At 45.5% G+C, this 18888-nt stretch overlaps 1 protein-coding gene across 12 annotated transcripts; it reads right to left on the minus strand.

Annotated features, from left to right (window-relative positions):
• Positions 1 to 844: 844 nt before the first annotated feature.
• Positions 845 to 15818, minus strand: RPP38 (ribonuclease P/MRP subunit p38). 12 transcript variants are annotated; one of them, XM_008529109.2, is made up of 3 exons: positions 15356 to 15818; positions 3711 to 3767; positions 845 to 1788 (listed from the first exon to the last, which is right to left on the minus strand). In XM_008529109.2, exon 3 carries the CDS (start codon positions 1776 to 1778, stop codon positions 933 to 935), a length of 846 nt encoding a protein of 281 aa, XP_008527331.1. In that variant the 5' UTR covers positions 1779 to 1788; positions 3711 to 3767; positions 15356 to 15818; the 3' UTR covers positions 845 to 932. The 12 variants fall into 12 exon arrangements, with proteins under 12 accessions (XP_008527331.1, XP_070457212.1, XP_070457213.1 ...); XM_070601111.1 differs by having other exon boundaries at positions 3711 to 3770; XM_070601112.1 differs by having other exon boundaries at positions 15416 to 15813.
• Between the last annotated feature and the right edge of the window lie 3070 nt (positions 15819 to 18888).

The raw sequence follows: 18888 nt of genomic DNA on the forward strand, positions 1-18888 counted from the left end.
TCTTTTTTTGCCAAGAAAGCACTCACTAAGATTTAAATGAAAGGGAAGTGGTATAATTTATGAGTCAACCAGAAAATAGGCTGAAAATAAACTCTGGCAATCCAAAACCTTCCCCCTAAATTACAGAAAGTAACTTTTCCAAACACACACTGTCAAGAGCAGACACTTTCACAGCAACACAGAGCATTGATTATGCTCCATTTCCTAACATGGAGCACCCCAGTCATTGCAGACTCACCTCTGCGCATCCAAGCTCCTCAGTTTTTTCTTCTCTTCCCGCCACATTTCACCTAATTACCATCTTATACACGTTAAATTTCCAAGGAAATAAATTAACCATGTAAAGGGATGAATTCTAACTAGTCAAAATACCTTATCTATTTATCTACGGCTTTTTCTCTAAGTATCAAGCCGTTCTCCCAAGCCCATACTTATGCCTACCTACAGAGAAACTAACATTGACAGGAAGTAAAAAGGATGAATTGTTTCTGAAGACAATATATTGCTTGGCGTTTAGTATCTTTCCTTTAAAACTGATAATACATCCACAATCTGGTTTCATCCACTCCACTAACCAGAACCATGTGTAGTGTGGCACATTTTCCAAGTTTGATAGAAAGATGTTAAGGGCTGTAGGATACAGATGTTCTTGCTTACAAGCATCGTACCAGCCTTTTAAAAAGTGAATTAATGCAAGCATGGACATGTTTCAATCAACTTCTGTTTGATATTCATACTTCCGAGTAATTTTTGTACTTAGTGTTTTTAAACTACAGCATAGCTGTGCTGTACAAAAAGTCTTACACAACTGAAAAGAACATTACCAAACAATATCCCAACAATATGTGTAAAAGTAACTCATTTTAATAGTTTCGAGGTTCTTTCACAAGGTCTCATTTTACAACTGTAAGAAATGTCAAGTTTAAATGGGATTACTTTGAAGTCGTTTTTTTACTCTTGGGGGGTTTCCTTATCTTATTGGGGTTTGGAATCAGTTTCTTTATCTTAAGCGGTTGTAACACCACAGCCTGCTGTCCTTCAACGGGCTTTCTCTTACATTTAGAGACGTCTTCAAAGGAAGTTTCCAAAAGCTCTTTGTCTTGGCTTTCCAAAGATTCAGGCTCTAAGTTGTCCCTGGAGGCTTTGAGGCTGTCTTGAAGCCACGCTACATTTAATCTGGGCACTCTGGGAATTATAGCTTCTACCTCATCCACAAAGGCAGTGGTGTTCTTTTTGAAACCCAAAGCCAGGACACATTTTAAGCCGATGACAGGGGCAACCCTCTCACTGAGCCGGGGAACCTGGCAGGCAGGAACGGTTCTGCTCACGCTTAACTGAATCAGGTGGGAGGTGATGATGGCAGGCTGCACTGACTTGCACACCAGGACTAAGAGCAGCTCGCTCCTCTCCAGAGCTCTGGTGACCTCATTAACACCGATGGCCAGCTGCTTCCTGACGTGGACAGGGGTCCACCCTGACACTTGGTGCTCGCCTTCTGGCTGCTTCTCCGTCTCCTCATTGATATCAACATCTATGCTACATTTGTCTCTGCTTTGTTTTTTTAAAAAAGGCTGCTTTTTCTTTCTCTTCTTATCCTCGATCTTCTGCAGTCCAACAGACCGAAATCTGTCTTCGAGTGTCTGTAATATGAAGAGCATATCCTCTCTCTCCAGAGGGCTCCAGCAGAGAGTATACGGGTTGTTCAACGATGTCTTTACCGTTAAAGGTCTCGTCTTCCGAACAGAGCCCCTCGCTGGTGCCCGCGGAGCTGCGGCCATTCTGAACACCCTTCATAGAGAGGGAACAACAAAGGGAATCCCTGTGAGCTCTCAGCGTGTCACTTCAGACGACCTGGGTGGTATCTCTGATTCTCGAAAGCCTGATCATATAGGACCAATTATCGGAGCAGACACATAACCTTTCTTTAAGTAATTTATTTTCTCCATTTTTTCATGACACTGTCTTTACTCATATACAGGCAATATATGAATGTTTTGCCTTACTGCATTCACAGTGAAATTCTATTTCTTTATTTCATTTATTTAAAATGTTCCACGTTTCTACTGGTTCATTAATTATTTATCCATTGAATGACTGGATGGTATTAACCTTAGAGGTTTGGCACCATTTTCGAAACTGCTTTCCAGTTAGGCTTCCAGTCATCCATAAATACATACTCGCTGACACCTCCAATGTGCAGGCCGTGGTCTCGGCCCGGGAGTTCAGCAGGGAGCGGTCCCCACGTCCACCCACCCAAGTCCCCGTATCCGCCTGCACGGAGCTGGGGAGCGGGGGCCATTCATGGTTAAACAGGTGTGACTCTCTGAATGGGAACTGTAATATACGCACATCATTAAAATTCAAAGCATCCTTTCATTCCATGCCCTTCCGTAAGTCTCCGTCCCCCCCAGGCCCTAGCCTTTTGCATCTCTCTCCTAAAACATCTGATACACAGGCAGGAGTGTATGCCCCTTCCTATGGCTATTCCAAGCAAACTTCTCCTCCAGTTGGCAATTTGATGAAAACTAGGGAAATTTTGTACTGAAATTTAAAGATAGTAATCCATTGAGGAAAAATAGTAAGAAGGATCCTTACTGGGAAATATTATAAAGCACTGGTCTATGGAGCATGTGCTGTTTCTCCTTCCCAGAGGCAACTGCATTTCTCTTTCCTCCCTTTTCTTCCTCACCTTCTTCCTGAGGCTCAACTAAGAACACAGGGACCCACGTGGCAAAACTAAAGGAAGTGAAACAAGCCAGCCCTGGAGCAGTCTGGAGTTTGGAAGTGTCGCTACTACCAGGTAACCAGACTTTCTCCTTCCAGGTCATTTATCCCGCCGAGGCCAGCCTCTCCTGAACTGCCCCAACGAGGATTAAGAATCAAGTCCTCTCCCTTTAAACTTCCACTGACTAGGCTGGCTGCTGATGGAGAGGAGCAAGCGACTTTGTGGGGTGTGCTGGAATTTATGAGGCACCTTCTCCATGTATTAATTGACTCACAAAATTCCTGTATAATTGTCCAACACGTGGACGAGGGCACAGACTCAGGTTAAATACCTGGCCCAAAGTCACAATCGGTTTCCCACATCCAAATTATATGCTCTTTCCATCATGGCTGCAGCTCAAAACTAACACATGGCCTTTTAAAACATATAGGTGGCTGGTCCTTACCCCAGAAATACTGAATTGGGATCCCTGGGAATAGGCCCAAAGCATCTGTATGTGTAAAAAGCTGCCCAGGTGACTCTGATGCAGAAGCAGAATTAGGAACGGCTGGCAGAGGACAGGCAGCCTTTCCACACTGGCAGCACTGGGAATGGTCTCGTGACCTCTACTGGCCTCCAGTGTTCCTCCTCAGTCACCTTCTAACAGAAGACCAAAATTGAGCCCCTCAGGGTAAAGAAGTCAGGCCTTGTTCATGTCAGTGTCACCCACTGCTAGACACTCAGGGTCTGCGGCCTAAGCCTCTTTCTTCACACCAGCCCCACCGAGCAGCGCTCCCAGCCCCCATCCACTCCACGCCCCCCTTAAGCTCAGGGAATCAGGAAGGAGCTCACAATCCAGTGATGACTGGCAGAGGCTGGCACCACGTTTACGGTGGCCAGGAAGATGAGCAAGGCAAATAGGAGCCGACAGAGCTCTTGCCAAAATGCCAGTCAGTTAATGAGTCTGAGCATTCAAACAACACAGAATCCTTAGATAAATACTTACAGTTAAGTGCCCTGGAGGGAGAGCAAGGCCAACCTTAACGCCTCCTGTCTTCAGAACCTGCTGGGGGAGAGGAGAGCCAGTTTGGACAAGCAGAACCTTATGTCACTGAATCCAAAAACTAAGTACTGACTGATAAGGAGAAAGAAGAGTGAACTCTCTAAGGCCCTCCACACCCTGGCCCCCATCTTCCCACCAGCCTTCTCCTTACCTGCCACACCATGCCTGTTACACCCCTCCACTGAACCACAGACTACTGAAGGAGGCCACCGGTTTCTCACCTCCATGTCTTCATACAAACAACTCCCTCTGCCCCAACACCATCTTTCTTACTTCAGCAAGTATTTCTGGATTAGCCACAATGCACCAAGCCATAAAGTATTAAAGTAAAAACAGTCAGTGGACTCCCCGAGCTTAGAATCTATGAGGAAGACGTATCAGGAATTAATAATACAATACGATGTGGTGCACATTAAGGTCAAGAAACAACAGGACACTAGGGAAACGTACAGCAGTTGAGGGGTCAGGACTTAGTTGAGGGGTCAGGAAGCGTCTCCTGTAGGAAGTGACTCTGAACCTTTATCTGAATAATGCCTACTAAAGGGAGAACGAAGGAGAAAGAGAGTATCCCAGGGAACAGCATTAAGGAAAAGGAAAAGAGCTGAACGTCGCCAGGACAGATGCTAGAGAGAGGTGAGACATCAGGCAAGGTAGGTAAAGACGAGACGGGGAAGGTCCTTGCAAGCTTTTAGTGGCAAGCGACTGTAACGCTGAAAGCACAGGGGCACGATTAGAAAGGCACTGAGGAAAGATCTTCCCGAAGTCGGGCCTGGAAGGGTCCTTTGCCGAGACGGGAAGCAGCAAACGGCTCCTGGAGTCGTCCTGGGAAGACAGGACGGTGGCCCGCACTAGAGTCGCCGCAGAATGGACGGACAGAAGTACATGCTAGTTTAAATAGTGGAGAGAAAATCCTGGACTTAGTGATCAACGAGGGGTAAAGCAGAGAGAGGACTGAGGGAATCCTCCTGGGCTGTGGATCCGGTTGCGGGGGGAGGGGAGCCCCAGGTCCCAGGGGCTGCAGTCCTGACCCTGAGTTAACCCCTCCCCGGGACGCCGCCGCTGTATCTCCAGCCTTCGATTTACTCTTTAGCGTTCGCGGTTCTCTTCGGTTGTCGCCCGAAAGTTCTAGAGTCCCGAAGGGCCAGGACGGGGCTTTATCCTAGTAATTCTGGGACCCAACACACATTCAACACAGGCGGGGTGCGGAGCGCCAGCCAAGGCCCGGAGGCAGGAAAATACAGGAGTCGGGGCGGGGGCGGCCAGGCGGGGTGGGTGGAGGCCCTGGAGACCCGCGCGCCGGCTCTGCGAGTACCGACCGGACCCACCCGTGCGACCCTCCAGCCCGGCGGCCCCGGCCGGGCTCCCGCTCCCGAGCGCGGCGGCGCCGGCTCCACGTGCAACGCGCGTGCGCAGAGCCCTCGCCCTCCCGACTCCGCCCTCCACGCGCTCAGAGAACCTCACATTTCCTCCTTCTGCATTATAACGGTCGCTCCGGATGGAAAAGGTCGGCGCACGGCGTCGCCAAGCCCGGGAGCCCCAGAGCGACGCCGGACGTCTGGAAACCCTGAAGCTCGGGAGCGGGGGTGGAGGCAGAGGCTCGGGAAAGTGTCTTCGGGCTGCAGTGCGCAGGCGCAGTGTCTGTCTCGCGAGACCGCACGGTTGCCCTGGTAACCGTCTGCTCGCGTCTCCCCTACCTGCTCTGGGGGCCTGTGTACTGCCCGTAACGTCCTGCAGGCCGTTCCTGTCACCTGGCATCCTCTCCTTTCCAACCCAGTTTCTCCCTTTCCGCGCCTGGCAGCCTCAGCCCTCTCGCTCCTCCCCCTTCTGTGTCGGACTTGCCCCAGGGACGCAGATCCCTGTCCCAGCGCCGCCGTCTCCATCGAATCCCCGCCGAATCCCCAGCAGCAGGAAAAGCAAGACAAACGGGAGACGAAGGGTGGATTGAGGGGAAACAACGAGCTGACAGGCGACAGTGTGGGCGATCTTGAGCCCCCTAAAGAGGAGGAGAGTAAAGGCTGCTCTGAGCGCTGCGACTGCAGTTCAGAAACTCCGCATGTCCGCCCCAACCGGTGGACACGAGCGGTGACAGCGGAGTCGCTGCGAACTCGCGCACAATTGCACGACAGCTGAAGACCATTTTCAAGGTCAGGCAGCTGAGTCTGTTGCTTTGCCCTTGGCAAGAACTTAGACGACAGTGGATTGCTTCTGACCTCAGGAGCCGCCTCGCTCCATGCCTCCTTTCCGGTTCTTTTCCAGTCTGACTGAGCTGCTCTTCCTTTTCCTCTTCTAATCATCTTCTTCCCTTTCTGAGTGACTTCGCTGCTCGTTTTGTTTCCCATTTTTTGGTCTAGTTTCTATCTTTTCAATTTTCATCAACTACATAGTAGCTAACTGGCCATAAGGTAAAAAACCATAAAGCAAAAAACCATGTTGCTTTTTGTCCAAGATTATTGCAGGTTACACAGGGTAAAGTTCAGTGTGATTTTTAAAATCACAATTAGAAAGATTAAAAATAAAGTTAGAGGGGTCCCGCCTGTGACTGAGTGGTTAAAGAGTTCCCTGCTCCACTTCCTCAGCCTGGTGTTCTTGGCTTGGGATCCCAGGTACAGACCTACTCCACTCTCAGCCATGCTGTGGAGGCATCCCACATACAAAACAGAGGAAGATTGGCACAGATGTTCCCTCAGGGCCAATCTTCCTGACTTAAAAAAAGAAAGAAAGAAATTTACAATGAGTTTGAGTGTAACTACAGACTTTATTTCATAAAATGAATCCTGTTGTTTCATTGTGATGAACTGGAAACACATAATTCTAAATTAGTCTTAGAGCTAGCTTTTAAGCTGTAAGACGAAGAGAGACACACACGTATAATGGAAATACTACAATAATGAGAAGGAAATGTGTATAAGGTTTTGGTCCCCTAAGGTTTCAGATTTATGGTTCCAGTCTGTATAGTTAGATTTATAGCATCATCTCAATTTGCATTTGTTCTCTGAAGATTGCCTGCCATTACATTGCCTGGCTCTGGAGCCAGGCTGCTGAGGTTGAAAGCCTAACTTCATCACTAACCAGGCTTGTGACCTAAACCAAGCTACTTAACCCTCTCTAGGAAGGGATAATAATGGTCCCTGTTGTGAGGATTAGAAGAGATCATCTGTGTAAGGTGCTTGGCACAGTTCCTGGCCCGCAGAAAGTGCTTGATAACGGTAACTGTGTTGAATGCAGTGAGACGCTGAATTAAGAATTCAGTTAACAGGGGCAGGACCCAGTGGCGCAGCAGTTAAGTTTGTGCGTTCCACTTTGGCAGCCTGGGTTTGCCGGTTTGGATCCAGGAATGGACCTACATCCCACTTATCAAGCCATGCTGTAGCAGGCGTCCCACATGTAAAATAGACAAAGATGGGCACAGATGTTAGCTCAGAGCCAATCTTCCTCAAAAAAAAAAAAATTAGTAATTAAAAACAGAATTCAGTTAATCAAAATTAACTGTAGCCTCTATAATTTTAGCACTTGTGTTCTGTTTTAAGACTAGCAATAAAATTTCCACAAGAATGTTGCTAAAATGAAAAACTGCACTTCAAAGGTCATTTCTCTCCCATTTGTATCACACAAACATGCCAACAAAAAAGTGAGAAGAAAAAACGTTTGCCATGACTCAATTACCTCAAAACACGTTTCCTCTCTGTGTTCGCTTCTAATTTGTTTCACATTTATGTGTCCACTGACATTGTTAAAATAACATAAATTAAATTTGGGGTTCTGGTTTTCATTCAATATAACATTTTCCCATGTTTTCCAAGCATGGTTTTCAAATTATCACTTTAACACGTATACTGCATATCCTTTACTGAATGATCAGTTTCACTTTTTAATGACAGCTGTTAGTTATTTTATTGTAGAAACTCAGCGTAACACACCATCATCTCCGCCACCACCTCTCAGCCCTCCTGTGCTCAGCAGAAACTGAGAAATGGGAGGAGAAACACATCCCACACGATAGGGAGGCCTCATTCCAGGAGGAATTGCAGGGCGTGCCACCAAGGCTAGGGCAGATTCAGTCAAGCCTTGCCTACATGGCTACAGGGGGACATAAAAGGGTGCTGGGGCCTTGGCAGAGCTGTCTTTTCAAGGAGGAATTTGAAAGACCTTAAATCAGATGGTAACAAGTTTTTAATAGACTAACTTTTAGAGTTGTTTTTTTCTTAAGGGAAAGGCCTAACGTGATGTGATGCTAGCCTTTTGATTTTCCATAGATCCGAAAGAGCCAGCACCAATTTTGGGAGTAAAGTATCCATGTGATATAAAATATAGGCTGCAAGCAACTGTTCAAAATATGCCAGAGATGTACTTGAACAACCCCTATAGTTTTAAAATTAAAGTACAGATATTTTTATGAATTAAATTATCACAGAATACTTTCTAAAGCAGTATGAGAATAAGTGATTGAGAAGTACTTTTAAGATAGAAATGTGTACATATGTCTGTGTATATGTATTAAGTAAAAAATACAAATAACATTTTACTTTGTTCAATATCTATTTATTTACTTGTTTATGTTTTGCTGAGGGAAATTGGCCCTGAGCTAATGTCTTCTCCTTTTTGCTTGAGGAAGATGGTCCCTGAGCTAACATCTGTGCCATCTCCCTCTACTTTGTATATGGGACACTGGCACAGCATCACTTGATGAGCAGTGTGTAGGTCCGTGCCCAGGATCCAAACCTGTGACCCCTGGGCCACTGAAGCAGAGCACAAGACCTTAACCACTACCCCACCAGGCTGGCCCTGGTTGAATAGTTAGTGAGCATCTTTTATGTGCTAGATGCTCCATACATAAGGAGGAGGCAACTGTTTTTCTTTCTTCCCTCCCTCTCTCCCTCCATCCCTTCCATCCTTCCTTCTTCCCTTCTTTCCTTTCTTCCTTCCTTTTTTCCTTCATTTTTTCAACAGATGACAGTATTTATTGAATTCTAAGTGTTGTGGATAAAGCAGTCAACCAAAAAAAGTTCTAATGGAGGAGACAGACAAACAGAAAAAGTAAAAGATATTATGTCAGATGATGAAAACTGCTGTGGACAAAAACAAAGCCAAGCAGAGAGGAAAGGGGTGATGGGGTGGGTGACAAAAACCTGAGAGGTGACATCGGAACAAAGACCTGGAAGAGGTGAGGGAGTGAGCTGAGCAGACACCCGGGAAGGGTGTTCAGGGGTGAGGGCCCTCAGGCAGGAGTGCGCTGAGCCTGTTGGAACACCAGGGAGGCCCATGGAGCTAGAGCCTTTGAAGAAAGGGGAGGATAGGAGGAGGGGGGGGAGGGAGGGGTACGAGCTTGTAGACCGGGCTAAAGATACTTTTTGTCTTGAAGGCCTCCTGGAGGAGGTGCCATCTAGGCTGAGTCTTGAAAGAGGACTCGGCGGGTGAAGAAGGCAGGAGAAGGGCATTCTGGACAGTGGAGCTGCAGCGGCCATCTATAAGCCTGGAAAACAGGGAAGTTAAGTAGCTGAGTATTCCTGGGGCAGAGTGTGTATGCGTGCGGGAAGGAGAGCCATGAGACTGTGGACCACCACTTATGTTATGCAGGGACTCTTCTGAGAAAGAGAGCTAAGCTGTCATATCAGATACTAGATCTCAGCCCTGGCTGCATCATTCCTGATGTTTGCTCCCTAGCCCACAACCTTGCACTCAGAATCTCTGGAGCTGGGAATCTGGTTTGCGTTTGTGTTTTTCCTTCCAGATGATTGGATGGGCAGGCAGAGTTAAGAAGTGCTCATCTTGACACGACTAGCCAAAGCAATCTAAAGATTCAGTACCATTCCTATCAAAATCCTAAGGGACTTTTTTTTGCTGAAATAGAGAAAACCCATACTAAAATTCATATAGAATCTCAAGGGGCCTCATGCAGCCAAAATAATCTTGAAAAGAACAGCATCAGAAGACCCAACTTCCTGATTTTAAAAACGTACTACAAAGCTACAGTAATCAAAAGAGTACGGTACTGACATCAAGACAGACACAGAGGCCAATGGGATCGAATAGAGAGCCCTGAAACAAACCCTCACATATGTGGTCAATTAAGTTTTGAGAAAGGGGCCAAGACCATTCAGTGGTGAAAGGACTATCTTTTCATCAAATGGTGCTGGGAAAACTGGGTATCCACATGGGAAAGAATGAAGTTGGACCCTTCTACAAAAATGAACTCAAAATGGATCAAAGATCTAACCTTAAGAGCTAAAAGCTTCAAACTCTTGAAAGAAAACATAGGGGAAGATTTTCATGGCACTGAATTTGGCAATGCTTCCTTGGATATGATAGCAAAAGCATAAGCAACAAAACCAAAAATCGGTAAGTGGATCTTCATCAAAATTAAACCTTCTGTGAATCAAAGGACACTATCAAGAGAGTAAAAAGACAACCCACAGAAAGGAGGAAATATATTTGCAAGACACATACCCGATTTGCAATATTACTTTACACCCACGAGGATGGCTATTATTTAAAAAACCGGAAAAGAACAAGTGTTCGTGACTATATTGAGAAACTGGAACCCTCTGACATTATAGGTAGGAATGTAAAATGGTAGTGCTGCTGTGGAAAACAGTTTGGCAGTTCCTCAAAATAAATGAAACACAGAAGGACAATATGACCCAGCAATTCCACTCCCAGGAATATACTCAAAAGAGCTGAAAACAGGGACTTGACAGATACTTTGACGCCAATGTTCATAGCAGCATTTTCCATAATAGCCAAAAGGTGGAAACAATCCAAATGCCCATCAACAGATGAATGGATAAAATGTGATCTATACATGCAATGGAATGTTACTCAGCCATTAAAGGAATGAAGTGCTGATAGATGCTACAACATGGATGAACTTTGAAAAACATTATGCTAAGTGAAATGAGCCAGTCACCAAAGGAGAAATACTGTGTGATTATTACATTTACCTGAGGTACCTTGAATAGGCAAATTCATAGAGACAGAAAGTAGAGTAGAGCTTAGCAGGGCTGGAGGAGGAGGGGATGGGAAGTTATTGTTCAATGGGTATGGAGGCTTTGTTTGGGAGAATGAAAACATTTTGGAGACAGTAGGGGTGGTTACACAGCATTGTGAATGTACTTCATGCCACTGAATTGTACACTTGAAAACGGTTAAAATAGTAAACTTCATGCTATGTATATTTTACTATACACACAAAAAAGTACTTGTCTGTGGTCCCTCACTCGACAAGAAGCCTTGGGCTAGAGCACCGCAAAGAGCAAACTGGCCTAAAAGGAAGGCGGGGACACCGTTGCACAAGGATATGCTTCGTCTTTGCACCCACAGATGCCATTTGCATTCACTATGGTCTAAAGGTGCATGTATTTTCCTCCAGTTTCAGGGATGCTGACCCTTTCAGTCTGCGGGTCACTGAATCTTACTGACAATGGTTGTTCAGTAGGGGTTATTGTCTGTCATTGAGTCTGGAGGTTTCCCAGGATTGCCTCACTGGGCTCCACAACATTCCATCAAAGTCCCAAGGGCTTTCCATATTTCCCTTTGGCCATCCTCAGAATGTTGGCATTTGCCCTTAGGCTTATCCTCTCAAGGTCACAATTTAGCTGTCACAGCTCTGATCATCACATCCTACAAAATCTCGTGGTATAAGGCAGTAAGTTTTCCCTCGTGCATTTCTTTTATTTTATCAGAAAGAAGAATCTTTCTAAGAAGTCCCAACAGACTTCCCTTCGTGGCTCATTGGCCAGAATTGCTCACATGCCCACACTTGAACCAATCACCAGCAGAGGGGAATGAGTCAAACAAGACTGGCTTAGCCCAATGATGATTCTTCTCCCGGAGATGGGCGCACCTTCCCTGAGCATATTATGGCTCCATAACTAAACAAAAGCAAGATTGTTGACAAAAACGGGGGAAAAGGGTGCTAAGTGGGGAGTAAGTGGTATCCCCAGTAAGGAGACATTTTGTTTGATGGAGTTCACTTGCAGAATATGTTAACTGGACATTAATATACACATTAATACACATGCAATATTATAACCACAAAAGCAGAATAGAAACAAAATTATAAGGCCCGTGTACTTTCAATCAGCCCTGGCTACGTATTATCACTCAAACCAAAGGCTACGAACTTCACGAGTTTAATGAGGAACATTAGACAAATGGGAGATTGTTGCCAGTGATGTTTTGAGAAGATAAAGCCCTGAGGTAGCCATTATATCTCGTTAGTTTGGGTAAAAGGTGAAAGATATTTATGTAACAGTGCCTCCTGTCAGATTTATTCTTTCTCTGAAGCTTGTTACAAGGAAATGGTCCTGGCTAGTTTTGCTGCAAAGAGTCCTCTGGAGACATCCTCACACTAAAATGATGTGAAATGTAACCTGGTCTCTTTTGGGAAATTATATTAATTGTTGTTTCAGAAAATTATATTACAATGTTTGTTGTACAAAATTATTTATTCATCTAATGTTGTAATATAATCACCAGCACTGTAATCACTAACTCAATTTTAGGACATCACTGAGTTTTGTTTATAACTTTACTAGTAATGAAGTGACTTGAGGTCATTGCTTAGTCAGAAAGTATGAAGAACCCTGTTTTGATTTTCTCCCTATAGACCTGTTTATACTCAATCTGGTAGCACTTATAGACTCGTTTCATGTAACAACAGAATAGGAGTCTTTTCTCTCACACTACCATCCTTGCACACTTGTGAATATTCATCACTGACACATGTTTAGACCAATCACCACAAACAAATCCAACCAATCACACAAAACCATATATCAGAAATGCATAACATATAATACTAAATATAGCATTTTAAAACACTTAGATTTATGAAAAAGCTAAATCTCTGATTAGTGACTCATACAATAGTAAGGTTAGCCTCATCCCAGAAGATGTCACAAAGCAGGAAAAAATATAACATGGGCAGAAAATTTTTATCTATGTCCTTAAAAAGTATCTTGGAAAATGCAGTTTGTGTCAGGTTTAACTTTAAGTGTAGACATTATGAGTACTTCAAAGCCAAAACTTACTACAGCTTTTCAAACTAGAAATGAAAAGGCCCTGGAAGCTTCCTAGACGTTTTCATTTCTAATAACGTAAAGGTTGATAGCTATCACCCATCTAAGCAATAAGCTATTTGGTGTCCTCAAGAGCTTGCTTACAAGAGTGAAGTGTTCTAGAGTCCCAAAAATCAGCAAACCACTGTTGATTATCCCCAGCTTTGTTGGGTCCATTTCTTGCTTTGGCCTCACAAAGAGCCATTGTTATGCAATTTCAAGCTTCTGTTTAGTCCCAGGCTGGGGGCTGTGTTTCATTCTTCTAGCTCAGGAAGCTCATTTTCAGTGACCTGAAGAACCCTGACCAAGTCTCCTCCTTGACATCGTGGAGTTTCGTCTATTCTGTTTGTTATTAAGTTTTACCATTCCCCCCCATTTTTTCTTTCTTCTTTTCCCCCTTTTTCTTTATGATTCTTTTTTTCTCTCTCGTTTTCATTTTTTGTTTACTCTTTACTGTGCCTTCTTTTCATCATTCCCTTTTTTCAAATTCTTTTTTTTCTTCCTCATTTTTTCTTGTATTCGCTTTGTTACTATCTGTTCTTGTTTAGCGGCATGTTTGCCTGGCGTTGGGTTTTGATGCCATTATAAAAATCAGTTCATCAGGTCGACTCTGGAAGTCATTTCCTTTTGTGGTGATTTATGCAAAGCTTTTCATCAGCTTTTCCCAATTTTAAGTTGACCTTGGGACATCTTGACTCCAAGGTCAGCAGTAAGTCCAACACGTTTCAGGGCCTCTCAGCCAGCTCTGCTGAGGAGGAGAGCCAAACTGGCAAAGACCAACTCTGAAGACCATCACCAAGGGTAACTTGACCAAGTTGAAGTTGGCTCAGAACATCCCGGCTTGAGAAAGAGGTAGCTGTGAAGGTCATTAACAAGATTAGCAGAACTCCTCCAAACTCCAGAGACTGTCCCCCAAACAAGAATCATGAAGGCGTTGAACTGTCCCAAAATAATGATTTGAAGTGATCCCGACTGAGGAAACACTCTCCCTTGTCATGGAGAAATCTAATGGAAGAGAGCTGTTTGAGTTCCTAGTGGCTCACGGCAGTCTACAGATAAAGACACCCTAGACGAACTCCAACAGTTAGTGTCTGTGGCACCGCGACACTACAAGTGCTTTGTTCATAGAGTTAAAGGCAGAATCCTCTGCTCTTGGAGGCTGACATGAAAATCAACTTTGAAGACTTTGGCATAAGCAATGTACAAGCTGAATACCTCCTTGGGCAGTCCTCCTTTATGCTGCCCAGGGACTCTTCAAGGACCAAATATGATGGACCCATGGTAAATGTGTGGAATCTGGATGTGATGCTCTGTATGATAGTTAGTGGATCCCTGCCTTTTGATGGACCCCGGGCTTCCAGGAGCTGCAGGTACTCAAAGCAGTATACTATATTCCCATTTCCATGTCCAGGAAATGTGGAAAACTGCTCAAGAAATTTCTCCTTCTCAATCCCAGCAAGAAAATAACTTTAGAGCCCATCAAGAAAGATCCACAGATGAGTAAAGGTCATGAAGATGAACTAAGTCCTTATGTGGAGCCACTCCCTGACGCCAAGGAATCTTGGCCAACCGACTTGATGATGTCCTTTTGTCACACAAGGGAAGAGATCCAAGACTCGCTGATGGGCCAGAAGCACAACAAAGTGATGGCCATGTATTTACCCCTGAGATACAAGCCAGCCAAGCTGGAGGGCCCTGTCATTGCCCCGAACCCCAGGCTTCAGCTGATCTAACCAGCAGCAGCAGCGCACTTTCCTCATCTCACAAGGTACAGCGTGAAGTCTCTGCCAACACACAGCTGTGGAGATTCAGCAAGCTGGCTAATCCCACCTTGAATTCCTATTCAAAGAACATTCAAAAGAGCAATGCAGGACGTAAGTTGCCTGAGGAGGGCCAGGTGTCAGGATGGAAGGGCAGCAGCAAAGTGAACAGGGCTGCCAGCCCCTTCCCTGCCTGGAGAGGAAGAGCCCACCTCACCTCCAGGAACAGCCATGTCTCCACCAGCACGAATTCATGCAGGAATCCCCCTTTTTCAGTGGGCCATCTTGGCCAGAACTCCACACAGAAGGGCAAAGACAGCTTCATGGTGCCAGGGTCCAGGGCCTCCACAGCCTCGGCTCCTCCCCCACCCAGCTCCCTGGCAAGGCCCCACCTGCACCAGGGGTCCAAGTGCGCCTCCATGCAGCCCAACCAATGCTTGGGGCTGGACCCCACAGAGGGGACCTGGGAGCTGCCCCAGCCCAGCACAGTCTCCCAGTGTGTCCCCTTGGCCCCTTCCTCCACTCACACATCAGAGGCAGTGGCAGAGCCACAGAAGGAACCAATTCCCCAGGGGATGTGTCCAAAGGCAACTCCATCCACATGGGCAACCTCAGACAGATGGGCAGCCTCAGCCCCTCCTTGTGACAACAGCCAGGGCCGGCAGGGAGCCAATGGGAATTTCTTGAGCACCTTCATCTGTGACTTAAGACACCTGTGTTTCAGGTTTGCCAAAAGGGCATGAAAGCAGAAACCAATGGGAGAAGCTCAAACCTCATGTCGTGGGAGCAGAGGCAGCGAAAAACTGTGGGGACGCCCAGTAGCTCTCCTTACACTCGACATGGAGTATGAAGATCATGAACTTCCGGGAGCCCAAGGAGAAGGCGCAGGAGGTGGGCCAGGAGCCGACGCAAACGGCGGCCAGCGCGAGGGGAGCGGGAAAGCCTCGCTGCTGTGTCCGCAGAGGCCTGGCCGCAGTGCCTTGAGGATGGAGCAGCCCAAGAGTGGCGCCCTCTCTCCACGGAGTTTCAGGCAGTGGAGAACGCGCCCCCGCGGCCCTCTAAGATCCCTGCAGCCTAACGTTCAAAGGCTGCCAGGAGCTTCCAGGGAGACAGGAGGAGAGGGGCCACTGTGTCCCCACCTGGGCAGCCTGTGGACACCTCGGGGGTGTGGCTATCTGTGTTTGTGCTGGGGCGGGGCGCGCCTTGTGCCCGCTGTGCCTCCACGCTCGCGGGCCACGGCAGTTGGGGTTTTCAAATGGCAGTTTGCTAACGTCTCAGAACCTTAACGGATTCTTCCGGGAAAAGCCTCATAGGGGACTTTCACTGAGGGGCCTCACTAGCATTGATCGCCCACCAATGTGAAAACGGGTTTAGAGTTTATCCTAAGAGAGTTGGGTGCCGCTGGTATTCCAAGACACTCACTGCGACTGCAGGTTGGAAAATGAATGGGATCAACAGCTGAGCTTCCCTTGTCCTTCAAAGTGGCTTTAACCCAGGGATTGGAAGGAGGGAGGCAGCAAGAGGAGAATCAGCTCAAGTGTCCTTGGCTGCTGTGTGACCTTCTCTGGCTTGTCATTTTCCCCACAATTTATTCCAGGACACAGAAACAGGAGGATGCTTTCCCCACTTGTTCTATGTACTGACACAATGGTGACACTAAAAATCAAAACAGGACATTCTGAGAAAGGGAAGTTAACACATGGATGCATCACAACCACAACAAAAACCAAACACCCCTCAAAGCATAGCAAACAATCCAGCAGTGTGTGTGTGTAGGGACACTATATCAAGACCAAACTGAGATTAATAAGGAACTCAAGGTTGGTTTATCACTTGAAAATCAATTAATGTAAGCCATCTCTTTAAAAGATTAAAGGAGAAACATCATATAATCATCCCAATAGAGACATCAAACAAAGCTTTTGTAGAAATTCTACGTAGTTTCCATACTGCAGGTCCCAGCGAGTGCAGAAATGGAAGGAAAAGAAAGAAACGTGTGAGGGCTGGAAAGGAAGACATGAAGCTGTCATTATCCATAGACTGTAGTTCGCTATGCAGAAAACCCAAAATCATTTACTGAAAAATATTTAAAATTGAAAAGTTTTATCAAGGCTGCTAGATAGCCAATCTACAAAAATCAATTTCCTTTCCCTGTATCAGTTATAAACATAAACAATTAAATTTTTTAAAAGATGCCATCTACATCATCAAAAGTTATGAAGTTACCTTGAAATAAATCTACAAGAGATGTGCAAGTCCTATGGGAAAAATTTAAGAACTTTCTTTGAAAACACTAAATATAAGACAACTATTTGAAAAGATGTTTGGGCGTCATGAATAGTAAAACTGTGTCATAAAGATATCAGCCTCTCCGCCCCCACCCAATTGGTGTAGAGTTTCAAAGCAAGTCCAGATCAATTCAAGGAGTTTCTTTTATGGAACTTGACTCATGGGTGTTAAAATGTATATAGAAGAGCCAAGTGCACCAAACAGCACTTCCCGAAGAAGAACCAAATAGGGAGGATTTATCGATTAAGACATGGTGATCCACATGGAGGGATAAACAAATGGAGAGCCCCTAAAACTATTCTGCAGTTGCACCTCCCATTTTTCTCTTAAACCCGCTCTAATGAGGCTTTGCCCCTTCCCACTGCATCAAAGCTTCTCTTAACGTCATCAGTGATCTTGACAGTGACCTAGATTCAATCGTTAATTCGCAGTCCTCAACTGACCTGACATACTTTCTCAAATCATGTGCTTTCCCAATCCCACACTCTCTTGGTTTTTCTCTTACCTCAGTGATCACCTCTTCTCCATCTCCTTTGCTCGTTCTTCCTCTTCTCCCCAAACTTTTATTAGTGTTGGGATTTCCCATGGCCCCATCTTCAATCTTCTTCTCTATACACATTCAGTTTCTAGGGTCCTCTGGTCTCAAGGCGCTAAATACTATCTCTACATTCTTGAGTCCCAAATGTTAAACACCCCACCAGACTAGACTTGGACGTCCAACTGCCCATTTGACATCTTCACTTGGATGTCCAATATCTCGAAAGTACCATGTCCAAACTGAACTTCTGATCTTTGCCACCCCACCAAACCTGTTCCACCCAGGGTCCTTCCAGTCACTCAGACCAAATGTCTTGCGGTGATCCTGACTCCTGGCTTTCTTTCACACCCCGTGTAGAATCTATCCGGGACTCCTGTGGACTCCACTTTCAAAATAGACCCAGAATGTGAACTGTTTCTCACTACCTCCACTACTGCCACCCGAGTTTGAGACCCCCATCCGTTCTTCTCTGGATTATTATTACAATAAGGATCTTGCTTCCAACCTTGTTCCCCTATAGTCTATTTTCAACACAGCAACAAGAGTGATCCCTTTAAAAAGTAAGTCAGATCATGTCAGTCCTCGCTCAAAACCCTTCAAGGGTTCTGTTTCCTTCCCCCTGAAAGCCAAATGCCTTTGTGCAAGGCCTTGTCTGATCTGGTCTCCACCTCCTGTTCTCTGACCTCTTTTCTTACTACCCTGCTCCAGCCACACGGGCTGCTGGCTGTTCCTCACGGCTGCCAGGGAAGCTCATTCCTTAGGGCCTTTGTCCTGGATGCTGCCTTTGCAGGGGACACTTTTCCCCAGGGACCTTCCTGGCCTGCTCCCTCACCTCCTCCAAGTTTTTACTCTGATGGCATCTTCTAAAGAGACCTACCCTCCCCATCCTATTTACAATGGCACGTCCCCTCCTCCACCCCACATACCCAAGACTCTCCACCCCTTTTACTCTGCTCTGTTGAAAAAATAGCACTTAGCACCTAACATCTTTTAATAGACTATATTATTTGCTTATTATGCATATTTATTATCTGTCATCCCCTACCAGATGTAACACAAGAATAGGGATGTTTGTTTGTTTTGTTGACTGATGTTTCTTAAGAACAAAGAACAGTGCCTGGCTCATATTAGGCACTCAGCAATTATTTGAATGAAAAAAAGCACGCAGGAAGGTAGAGGATAGGGTGGAATGGAATCAGGAGTGTCACAGATGGAAAGGTAATGTTGAATTTCTTAAACTAGTGATAGGTTCATAAAGGTGCCCTTTATTTTTTAAATTTTACAGATACCTATATGTATGTATGTATATTGGCTTATGATTAATATTTAATAAAATGGTAAAAAAAAGAATTTGATTGTGTATCCAAATTGACTTACTCCCGAACGGTTCCAGAAAGCTGTGTTTCCACTGTACCTAGGATGTTATCATCACTGGACAGAGGATATCATTGTTTCCATTGTCTCTTCTTTCTTTTTGC

The sequence above is a fragment of the Equus przewalskii genome, chromosome 30 (assembly GCF_037783145.1).
Source record: "Equus przewalskii isolate Varuska chromosome 30, EquPr2, whole genome shotgun sequence".
Taxonomy (NCBI): domain Eukaryota; kingdom Metazoa; phylum Chordata; class Mammalia; order Perissodactyla; family Equidae; genus Equus; species Equus przewalskii.